This window comes from Furipterus horrens, unplaced genomic scaffold (genome assembly GCF_987537825.1).
Source record: "Furipterus horrens unplaced genomic scaffold, mFurHor1.1.pri manual_scaffold_5, whole genome shotgun sequence".
NCBI lineage: Eukaryota > Metazoa > Chordata > Mammalia > Chiroptera > Furipteridae > Furipterus > Furipterus horrens.
Window position 1 is genome coordinate 118029719 of NW_028327175.1, and position 12469 is coordinate 118042187.

Sequence of the window (12469 nt, forward strand, 5' to 3'; positions counted from 1 at the left end):
CTTTGGAAAAATGTCTTCATATTCTTTGCCCATTTTTTGATTGGATTGTTTGTTTTTTTGTTATTGAGTTGTATGAGAAGCTCAATAATTTAAATACAGGTGGACAGTTGGTGACAAATTTAATGCATTTAGTTGTTGGATCTTATTTGCTCCTGAGTAGTACTCTGTTAACAGGAATTAGTTTAGAGGTCATTAGACTAAAAAGATGTCCAAATGGTAGTGATTAAAAACATGAAGAGCTTCTCTGGCTGGGTTCTCAGTTGGTTGGAACTTCAACCCCTACACCAAAAGGTTGGGGGTTTGATGCCTGGTCAGGGCACATACCTAGGTTGCAGGTTTGATCCCCAGTCAGGGCGTGTATGAGAGGCAACCAATAGATGTTTCTCTCTCTCCCGTCCGCTTTCTCTGAAGTCAGTAAAATATCCATGGGTAAGGATTAAAAAAAAAAAAAAAAAGAAAAGAAGAGCTGTTGTCATTTGTGACAACATGGATGAACCTAGAGAGCATTATGCTAAGTGAAATAAGTCAGACAGAGAAAGACAAATACCATATGATTTCGCTTATATGTGGAATCTAAAAGCAAAATGAACAAATAAAACAGAATAAAACTCAGCTATAGAGAATATTTTGATGGTTGCCAGGTGGGAGGGGGTTGAGAGGATGAGTTAAAAAGGGGAAGGTATTAAGATGTACAAATTGCCAGTTATAAAAAGTCACAGGAATGTAAAGCACAGCATTGGGAATATAGTCAATAATATTGTAATAACTATGTATGGTGTCAGATGAGTACTAGTTACCAGGGTCATCACTTTGTAAGGTATATAAATATCTAATCACTATGTTGTACACCTGAAACTAATATAATATTGTATATCAACTCTAATTTTTAAAAATGAGGAGCTGGCAAATGTTTTGTCAGGTTCACCTAAGTCCAATAGCACATTCTAACTAGATGCGCAGTTTAAATTTATATCTGAAATGATATGTATAGTATCATCAGGAAAATGTCTTATTGATCTAGTAGCCTGGTCTTCCCTGACACTCTGCCAGCAAGTACCAGATTTACATCCAGAACCTGCCCCTTTCTAAAGCCATATCAGCAATCCTGCTACGGTGCACTTTCTCAGGATAATTTAGATAATTACAGAGAGATCCCCACTACATTTGACCTATTTTTCCCCATCAGAACATTTTGCAAGATCACAACTAGATTACTAACGTGACACAGCCCACCATCTTGCCCCGGTTTCCCGGGTTTCACCTGCACATGTCTGTGTGTGTATTCAGGGGCTATACTTTCTGTAGTATAACACCTCCTGACGTGTTTCAGCAGAAAGGGCCCCTAGCATCTTACTGGGCCACTGGTTCTCAGCGCCCCGGACTGCCTTCTATTCTGGAGAACACACTCGGGAAGGAAAGAAATGCGAACCACTCGCGCCCTGGTCTCCCAGTCTCTCCTTTCACCACCGAAGTGGAGAGGGATCCCGGTGGTACTTAGAACCCTCAGGGGAACGGGGCGGGGCATAGGGCGGAGCCAGAGCTCGGGGGCGGGGTGAGGGCCGAGTCCTCGGGGCAGGGTCGGTGCGGAGTCTGGACGTGGGCGGAGTCGGAAGCAGTGCGAGGGGCGGGGCCAGCGCTAACGGTCGCGCGACGGGCGGTCTTGGAGCCGCTGGGCTGCGGGCGGGAACTTCTGTGGAGAAGCTGCGAGCTCCGGCTTCTTGCCTGGCAGGCGAGGCGGCGGGCGTGGCTGCTGAGCAGTCAAAGAGCTTTTAGAGGCCAGACCTGGGCTGCGCTCCCGGGAGTGGCCGGCGCGGACTGCTGAGGTGATGGCCTGGTGCCGTGGCGGCGGCGGCGGCGGGTGGCCGGCTCTCGTCAGCTCCTGAGGGCGGGGTTCCGGGCCGCGGCCTCCTCGGAGGGGTCGGTCACCCTGGGGCTGCTGTGGGCTGGGCGGGGGTGGTTTCGAAGGTGAGTCCGGGCCGGTCCCCGGCCGACTCTCGGCTCACGCGTGGCTCCGCTCTGTCGGAAGCCAGCGGACTGGGGTGTGTGAGACACGGCGTCAGTGAAGCCGACAGCCGGAGATCGCTCACAGTCGAAATCCAGAGGACCAAGTGTCCTGTGGAACGCGGGGGTGCGCGTGGAATGACTATGAGTCGACAGACGCGTCTGTGTCGTCAATGCAGAATAGACACATTACATACGGATTCCAGATACTGTTACCGCTTACGTTAGGGTTTACTCTCGGGGTTGGACGTTCTGTGGGTCTGCCAAATGCGTGAGGTAGTGCCCACAGAGCACTACCACTGCCCTAGAGATTCCTGCTCCCAGCACCCGTCCCTCCCTCCCTCGACCCCTGATAACCCCGGTTCTTGTGCCAGCCCCAGGTTTGCCTTTTCCAGGATGTCACAGAGTTGGAATTATCAAAATACATTTTCAAACATTGAACAGACTGAGTGTCGTGTGTCACTGCAGGAGTTTAAAGGGACTGCAGTTTTAGATCCTTGCCTTAGAGTTAGTTGCTGAGCTCGGGACTTATCTATAAGGTGCAAAAGTGTGAGGAGGGCATGAAATGATAAACTAGGAAATGGTATTTCAATGCAAGTCATGCAGTTTTCTTTTTCCTTTAAAGCATCGTTTACTTATAAAATTTGAAACTACCTTGAAAGGTTATACTAACAAGCCTCCATGTTGCAGAGTTCTCCAGTGTGATGGCCAGCCCGCCAGTTTTCTCATGGGCACCCCAGACTGTTTGGAAGTCACCTAGAATTTTATAATGCAAAACTTGCTGAGTTCCCTTTGAAGCAGCAGAAGTAAAAATAACCTTTTTGAATTGGATTTACAGAGACAGTTGAATGAAATTGTTCCCCTCTATGAGAGAAAATTTCCCATTTTGCCAGTTTGTCACAAAATATGTGTTTTGTGATGAGAGGTTGGGGAGATTTCCATGTACAGAAATGACCCTATAAAGAGGACTTCTGTGCAGTAGCCTAACTTCCCAACAGTCTATAGGATAAAATAGGAAGTAATAGGAACATCATCACTGAGCTCTTTTGAAGCTCCACTTATCTAGAATAGCAAGATATAAATCATACTTGTTTCCATGATTTAAATACTTGATATAAATGTAAAATTAGCTGTTAACTAAAATCTATCTAAAAAGCTAATTATAGCAATATTCTCAAATCACAAATCATATTGATTTTAGGACTCATTCATTCATTTTGTCAACAGTAACTGGCAGATACTATGCACAAGGCAGTAAACTAGGCACTGTAGGATGTAATTAGGAGACGAGATAAGGCTCAGCTCTCATCATGGAGCTGTCCTCCTAATGAGGGAAAAAGACAGACAGTACACAAGCAACAATTATGATTTAGAAATGCCGAGAGGGGAAATAGAGCTTGGGGAATACTTGAAGTAGGGTAGTAGGAAAGCCTTCTCTTTGAGACCCAAAGAAAGCCAAGGAGGCTGCCTTGGGAAGATCTAAGGGTGAGGTTGAGGAGGGCGCTCAAAGGAGAGGGAACTGCATATGCCATGACTCCTGGTCCTATTCGAGGAAAGGAGAGCAGCCAGGGTGACTGGAGAGTGATTATCCATGGGAATGTGATAAGAAATGAGGAAGAGATGGGCAGAGGACAGATCAGCAGGGCATTACAAGGAGTAGCAAGGAGTTTGGATTTAATTCAGTGTGCATTTGGGAACAGTTTAAGCAAGGGAAAGATGATCTAAGTTTTTAAAGAATTCTCTTGTAGAGAATAGATGGAGGGAGGCAAAAGTAGAAGCAGAGAGTAGTAAGGACAAGGGAGGTGGGATGCGGTGGTCAGATTCAAGAGATAATTAGAACGGAGAGGATTGTTTTGGATCTGGGCAGTCAAGAAAAGGAAGTGTCAATGATAACAGTAGATGGTAATGGAATTTTCTGATGGGAGAATCTGAGGTAGCTCTGGGGTACCAGCACAGTACTTGGCACATGGGCCTCCATGAATAACTGTTGTATTGACGGGAATGAAAAGCACACACAGGAGGCACAAACATATACACCCCTTCCTGGCCCCAGAAAAAAAAGTCAGCAAAGTGTATGTCAAGTGCCCCTCCACCTCTGCTCACAACTCCTCCTTCCTAGGCCCAGGCCTCAAACTGACTAACTCTGACCTGCTCAGAATTTGAGACCATGGTCTCAACACAGGAAAAGTGGTGGGCTTTGTCCCAAGTGCCTGACTGACAACCTTGGCTGACCTGTGGGCCAGACACTTCTAAGAGTCAGTAGCTAACAGTGTTGCTTCCTCCTGTGGATTAAGAGTCCCCTTATTCTGTGGCAGAATGCCAGCAGGATTAAAAACTAAGCAATGTAGCTTTTTTTCTGTTAGGCCCTGTGTGGCTCAGTGGATTGAGGACTAGCTTATGAACTGAAAGGTTGCAGGTTCGATTCTGTCAGGGCACATGCCTGGGTTGAAGGCCAGGTCCCCAGTTGGGGGCTTGTGAGAGGCAACCAACTGATGTTTCTCTCCCTCTCTTTCTCCATTCCTTCCCCTCTGAAAATAAATAAAATCTTTAAAAAAATATGTAAGATGCCACCTCTGACCACATGGAGCTACCATCCAGAAGTGAGGTTAAAGTCACGCACAGTGTAACCAAATGCATGATTTGAGGTATTTACAATAGAATTTTGTTATATTTTTAAAAGAAAGCTTTTCCCCCTAATATTTAAATACACAAATGTCCCATTGAATCATCTCTCATCTGAAACTACATTTGTAGGGTGCTCAAAAATTATAAATTATATACATTTTGGAAAGTGGATTTAAAATTGAAACTAACCTATATCATTCAAAATTATAAAAGGGCATTTGAAACATGTTTTTTACAGGTTGAATTTGTATTAAGTTATATTTCACCATTGTAATAAAACCTTTTCCCAAAGAATGAGTAAACTATCCAATGCTTTCCTAAATAAATACTTTTTTTAGTCTTGGAATTTTTTATGGTTTACTCCATTTATCTAACTTATGCATCTAAATTATATTTTCTAAAATGCAGATAAAAGAATGGCAAACTTTGCATCGAAGAATTTCACTGCACTTTCAGATCTACATCCAAATATGGCAAATCTGGTAGGCTTCAATGATGTAGTGGTTTGGTTGTTCTGTGACATTTTATGTGCTAATATTACATCAACATTGATTCTTTTGACACATGCATGTATAATTGACAAGTATATAGGTACTCATGGCATTTGTATAATTGTTTTACATTAAGTACCCCTAAATGTCTGTCTTTATGTCAGCTAATGAAAATTAGTCTCTCTATTCTCTATGGAGTAGGAGATTATGGATATGACTAGTGATTGTTCAAACTGATCCAAAGTTTATTTGTATTAGTTTAATTAAATATTTAATAACCACTCAAATTTATCATTGTAAAGTTAAAACATTTTTGTTCAGCAGTATCTATTCTCTAATAAAATTATCCAAGTTACAGAACTTAATACTTGCAGTTATGCTGCTTTTATGATATAAAGCTACCCAACAGGTGTATTTCTGAAATGATTATGTGAAAATTCATTTTAAGGGGGAGGATTGTGGGGGAATTCAATTATTTCAAATATAACAAGACTCTTATTTATTTAAAAGAAGTCTAGGTAGAATCATCTTATAAAGTGAAGAACTTATTGTAAAGCAATTATCATAGTCCCTTACATTTTCCACTTCTGAACTATCTGCTATTTACATTTGGCATTTGCAAATCTGATTTCTTAAAATAGGATAAATTTACATGTAACTGTAAGATTTTGTGATTAAAGGTTTATTAATAATTTAAAATAATTATTGCTGTTACATTTGTTGATTGCCTCTTCAGTAAGAAAGTTTTACTCAACATTTTCATTAGCTGTATTTTTCCAACAAAATTCAGTGAGATCTGCAAGCAGATGGAATTTAAGAAATAATAACAGTGTGTCTAAATGTAATAACACTAGTTAATAGCTCAGCTAGGATATGACAGTCTTAAAAACTTGAATGTATTTTCAATGTAACAGATTATTATAAGGTTAAATCAGGTGCTACATTAGTAAATTTTATCCTTTCAGAAAAAAGGTAATTATTTTTATTTCTCAAAGCACTTTTTAATATTTAATTTTTATTTGGTAGTCACTAAAGAGAACATTAAAAATTTTGAGATGTTAATATCTTTAAGGTTTAAGATCTAGGACTTCAGAGCTTAAATTTATTAGCGGTAATATATACAAGTTCTTTGCAATTTAATTTACATTATTGTCCAGCACGTTTGGATTAAGAAGCTAAGCAATTTTATGTGGATTGTTAGAAAACCCTATATAAAAGAAAGCTTTGAAGATCATGGCAGTTAAATTGCATTATACATGTGCTTTGAATGAATTCACTGAGGATTGATCTAATAGGGCAGTTACTGTGCCTTATCTAGTGATTGAAAATAAAGTAGAAACATGCAAAGTATTAAATGATTATATTTATAATAGCAATGAAATATCTTATTACTTGGTACTATTCCTTGTGGAAATGATGATTTATGAAGTTATTTTAGATGTTTGTCTGGAATAAATACATTTAAATGGTTCGTTGTGAGAGATGTTTGTTAGAGCCAGTAAAATATAAAGGGACAAATCCATGAAATTAAATTTATCATCTACATCTGTGTTTAATATGTCTTCTATAACCTTTTTGTTTTTTTCAGAAAATAATCGGTATAGTTATTGGGAAAACAGATGTCAAAGGCTTTCCAGACAGAAAAAGCTGAGTTCTGTTTAACTCTTTGCTTCAGTTTTCATCAATTGTGGCTTATGACTACAACAAAGTATATTTAAGTGATTAAATTTCTCATGCCTATTTAACTCCTGAAGAGCAATGGCCATGTTCTCTATTGTATGGTAAAGTACTCTATCTAAGGCTATATGTGTGAGGACATTAAAATAATTTTTAATGATTTTATTTGATGTTTCTCAAACAATTTTAAAGGCTTGTATATGCAGTGCCAAAATAGCTAGTTAAATTTGTTAACTCACTATTGTGTATCAATGTGTATTTATTCAGTACCTCTACTGTATAAGCCCTGCTTAAAGGTAACAGAGGGCAATTGTCTGTAGTCTCATATCATCTTCAGATACTATAATGTATAAGAGTATGGATTTAGAGCTAGATTGACTGAGCTCACTTAGTCACTAATTGATCTGAAATTTGTCCTCAATTAGTCACTGAGTGATCTGAAATCTTTCCTATGTATAGCTGTGAAACTGGGATAAATAGTTTGTGTGAGAATTAAATGACCTGTAGTAAGAACTCCATGTTAACTGTCACTTTCAGCCTAAGAGATGCAGATACACAGATAAACCTCAAATAAGATAGAAAGTGCTAAGTAGGAAGGTTTTCAAGCAGAGATATGTCATGGTAGAGTAGTGTTAAGGGAAAGAGATAGAGCAACAGTATCTACATATTTACTCAACCAGACAATTCAGTGAAAAAATTCATCTTTCATCTGTGGAAAATACAGTTAATTTTGTCTTTAGTGGTTCTTATTGAGTTGCTTGAACTGTGCAAGAATTTTGGGACTATAGAAACATAATCCAAGACTAAAATTGAATTTTCAAAATCAACTCACCTTCAAACTGTTGTAGTTAGCATACAAAGATACAAGATAGAATGTTAAATCTAGCAACTCACTACTATTAGCTTTAAAAGTGTCAAAGGTGTTTATTAAAGGCTACAGTGTAAGTGCTTCTATACAGCTTGAGGGAACCAGAGCTCTAGTTAGCCAATAATTCTGGCAGAAGAAGACATTAATTTTGCTTGAATCTTCTGAGTAATTGTGACTGTATTATTTAACTCATGGTATAGTGAGAGGTACCTTTATTTTTATTTTATTTCATGTAATATTTAGTTATTATTTTTAAGTATATTTTACTGATTATGCTATTACAATTGTCCCAATTTTTCCCTTTGCCCCCTGCCACCGGGTACCCCCTTCCCTCCAGCAGTCTCCCCCACTTAGTTCATGTCCATGGGTCGTGCATGTAAGTTCTTTGGCTTCTCCATTTATTTTACTATTCTTAACAACCCCCTGTCTATTTTATACCTACCAATTATGCTTCTTAATCCCTGTACTTTCCCCCCCATTCTTCCTCTTCCCCCTTCCTACTGATAACCCTCCATATGATCTCCGTATCTATGGTTCTGTTTCTGTTCTAATTATTTGCTTAGTTTGTTTTTGTTTTTTAGATTCATTTGTTGATAGATGTGAGTTTGTTGTCATTCTACTGTTCATAGTTTTAATCTTCTTTTTCTTAAATTGAATTTAATATTTTCATACAATAAGGGCTTGGTGATGATGAACTCCTTTAGCTTTACCTTGTTGGAGAAGCACTTTATCTGCCCTTCCATTCTAAATGATAGCTTTGTGCTCTGGCTGGTGTGGCTCAGTGGATTGAGTGCTGGGCTGTGAACCAAAGGGTCACCAGTTCGAGTCCCAGTCAGAGCACATGCCTGGGTTGTGGGCCAGGTCCCCAGTAGGGAGCATGTGAGAGGCAACCATGCATTGATATTTCTCTTCCTCTCTTTCTCCCTCCCTTGCACTCTCCCTAAAAATAAATTAATAAAATCTTTTTAAAAAGTATATATAAATGTTAGTCTTGATGGACAGAGTAATCTTGGTTGTAGTTCTTTGCTTTTCATCACTTGGAATACTTCTTGTCAGTCCCTTCTTGCCTGCAAAGTTTCTTTTGAGAAATCAGCTGACAGTCTTATGGGAAACTCTTCTTCTCTCCTGCTGCTTTTAAGATTCTCTCTTTATCTTTAACCTTTGCCATTTTAATTATAACGTGTCTTGGTGTGGTCTTCTTTGGGTCCAACTTGTTTGGGACTCTCTGTGCTTCCTGGATTTGTATGTCTATTTCCTTCACCAAATTAGTGAAGTTTTCTTTCATTATTTTTTGAAATAAGTTTTCAATTTCTCTCTCTTCCTCTTCTCCTTCTGGCATCCCTTTGATTTGGACGTTGTCACTTTTGAAGATGTCCCAGAGTCTTCTTATTCTCTCCTGTTTCTTTGAATTTTTGTTTCTTCATTCTGTAGTGGTTGACTGTTTATTTCTTCTTTATGTTCCAAATAATTGATTTGAACCCCAGCTTCCTTCCCTTCACTACAGGTTCCCTGTGGATTTTTCTTTATTTCACTTAGTGTAACCTTCATTTCTTCCCTTATGCGTTAGTTGTACTCAGTGAGTTCTTTGAGCATCCTGATCACCAGTTTTGAACTCTGCATTTGATAGGTTAGCTCTCCTTTTCACTTAGTTCTTTTTCTGGAGTTTTGATCTGTTCTTTCATCTGGGCTATATTTCTTTGTCTTCTCAATTTGGCAGCCTCCCAGTATTTGTTTCTGTGTATTAGGTAGAAGCTGCTTTGACTCCCTGTCTTAGGTTACTGGTTACCTTGTAAGGGGTGGGGCCACCTGTTTCACCAATTTGTGTTGCTGTATGTGGGGAGGGGGTCAGCAAGGGAACAATGCTGCTTGCTCAGCACTCACCCCTTTTCCAATCACTTCAGCCACTTCCCATATGTGACGAGTGCCCGTCTAGCTGTTGCCCTGGTGTGGTTCCCAAAGCAGGTGGGTTTGCGTGCATTTTAGGACCATGGGGGGCCCGCTAAATGGACTCTCCGGAGACACAGGCAGTTTCTTCTGCCACCCAACCCCCCACTGGTTTTCACAAGCAGAAATTATGAGGCTTTATTTTCCCGACTCTGGAACCCTGGCCTGGGGCTGGGATTGATCGCTCCCCAGGTGTCCCTCCCAGTTTTTATCCACCACACATGAATGTGGGACCACTCATTCCACTGGCTGTCGCTGCCTTGCCATCACTGCCTTGCTGCTGCTGCCTTACCACCACCGCCTCACCTCCACACTGTGTCCTCTCCTCCCTGACTCTCCATCTCTGCCACTCCTACCTATCTGGATGAATATTTCTTCTTTAAATCCTTGATTGTCAGACTTATAAAGTTCTATTTTCTGGCAGTTCTGGTTGTCTTTTGTTTTGAGGTTAGTTGTGACCCTTCTTATATGGTTGTGCAAGGAGGCGAAGCATATCTACCTACACCTCCATCTTGGCCAACCCATCCTGTTATTATTTTTGAGGTAAATAACAAAGATGTCATATCCCACCCATACTCATTTGTCTTTACTTTACTTTATTATAATTAATTAGATCAGAAGTACTATTTGAATAATTGGATAAAGTCTATATGTCTGTTTTCTAAACTCTAAAAAGGGATAATTTAAAATACATGAATTAACCAAAAAAGACGCCAATAGCCACAGCAATCTTGGGAAAGAACAACAAAGTTGGAGGGATCACAATGCCTGATATCAAACTATACTGTAAGTCCACTGTAATCAAAACAGTCTGGTACTGACATAAAAACAGACGCATAGATCAATGGAACAGGATAAGGAGCCTAAAAATAAACCTATGTCTCTATGGTCAATTAATATTTGACAAAGAGGGCATGAACATACAATGGAGTAAAAATAGCCTCTTCAGAAAATGGTTTTGGGAGAACTGGAATGGTATATGCAAAAAAAATGAAACTAGATCACCAACCATATACCAGGATAGACTAAAAATGGGTAAAAGACCTAAATATGAGTCATGATACCATAAAAGTCCTAGAGGAAAATGTAGACATTTTAGTAAAATTTTAGATATTTCATGTAGCAATATTTTTGACCATATATCTCCCAGGGCAAGGGAAATAAAGGAAAAAATGAACAAATGGGACTACATCAAATTAAAAAGCTTCTGCATGGCTAAAGAAAATATCATTAAAATGAAAAGGGAACCAACCATATGGGAGAACATATTTGTCAGTGATACATCAAGACAAAAGTTTAATCTCCAAAATATATAAAGAACTCATATGACTCAACACCAGGAAGACAAACAATCCAATCAAAAAGTGGGCAGAAGACCTCTCCAAGAAGGACATACAAATGGCCCATAGGCATATGAAAGAATATTCAGCATCACTAGCCATCAGAGAGATACAAATTAAAACCACAATGAGATATCACCTCACACCTGTCAGAATGGCCATCATTAATAAATCAACAAACAATAAGTGCTGGTGAGGATGTGGAGAAAAGGAAACCTTATTGCACTGTTGGTAGGAATGCAGACTCGTGCAGCTACTGTGGAAATCCTTATGGAATTTCCTCAAAAGATTAAAAACTGCCTTATGACCCAGCAATTCCACTGCTGGGAATATACCCTAAGAACCCCAAAATGCCAATTCCAAAGAACTTATGCAACCCTATGTTCATAGCAGAGCTATTTACAATAGCCAAGTGTTGGGAGCAGCCTAAATGCTCACCAGTAGATGAATGAATTAAAAAACTGTGGCTTAGGTCATGGCTGGAGTGGCTCAGTGGGTTGAGTGCCAGCCTGCAAGCCAAAGGGTCACTGGTTCGATTCCAAGTCAGGCCATATGCCTGGGTTGCAGGCCAAGGCCCCAGTTGGGGGCATGCAAGAGGCAACCACACATTGATGTTTCTCTCCCTTTCTTTCTCCCTTCCTTCCTCTCTCTAAATATAAATAAAATCTTTTTAAAAAACTGTGGTTCATCTACATAATGGAATACTACGCAGCAGAAAGAAAGAAGGAACTCCTATCTTTCATGACAGCATGGATGGAACTGGAGACTATTATGCTAAGTGAAATAAGCCAGTCGGTGAAAGATAACTTCCATATGATTTCACTTATAAGAGGAATCTAATGAACAAAATAAACTAATGAGCAAAAACAGAACCAGAGACATGGAAACAGGGAACAGATTGACAGCTGTCAGAGGAAAGGAGGGTGAGGGGAGTGATGGAAAGAGGGGGAAGAGTGTAGTGAAAGAACATGTATGAATGACCCATGGACATGGAAAACAGATTTGGGGTGGACTGTGGGAGTGGGGATTGGGCAGGATTGAGGAGGGCAAAGGGGGAAAAAATTGGGACAACTATAATAGAATAAACAAGAATAAAATTTTAAAAATACATGAATTAGAAAAAATTCAATATTTAAATATTAGCTAAAATTATAACAATGAAATAACATTTTCACCTATCAGACTGTGGAGTAGGGTACCACTTCTGTAGTGTTTGACTACTTTTTATGATTATATGTACAGTATTCCTGTTTTGAAGAAAATGTGCTTATTGGTTTAAAAAAATTACACATATACATATAAAATATAGTTAATATGTTTTCATAAATTCAAGCAGTGCAGAAGGTCTAGAGTTAAAAAGTAAAATTCTTCATTTAACACCCAACTCTTCCCATCCTAGTCCCTGCCCTAAAGGTAAACACTAATTATAGTTTGGTAGATATCTATAATTTATCTATGTATGTCAAGCTGTTACTTTTTTAAAATTATATTTTATTGATTATGCTATTACAGTTGTCCCAATT

General features: G+C 39.3%; 1 protein-coding gene across 2 annotated transcripts in view; it reads left to right on the forward strand.

Moving 5' to 3' along the window:
• The first annotated feature begins 1635 nt into the window (after positions 1–1635).
• The window catches only part of MEIOB (meiosis specific with OB-fold), a 40556-nt gene continuing 29722 nt past the window's right edge, over positions 1636–12469 (forward strand). For both annotated transcript variants that reach the window (XM_090277266.1, XM_090277267.1), the window contains exons 1-3: positions 1636–1823; positions 5035–5108; positions 6706–6763. In XM_090277266.1, coding sequence (XP_090133392.1) covers positions 5043–5108; positions 6706–6763 — 124 coding nt within the window. In that variant the 5' untranslated portion in view covers positions 1636–1823; positions 5035–5042. The remainder of the gene's footprint in view (positions 1824–5034; positions 5109–6705; positions 6764–12469) is intronic.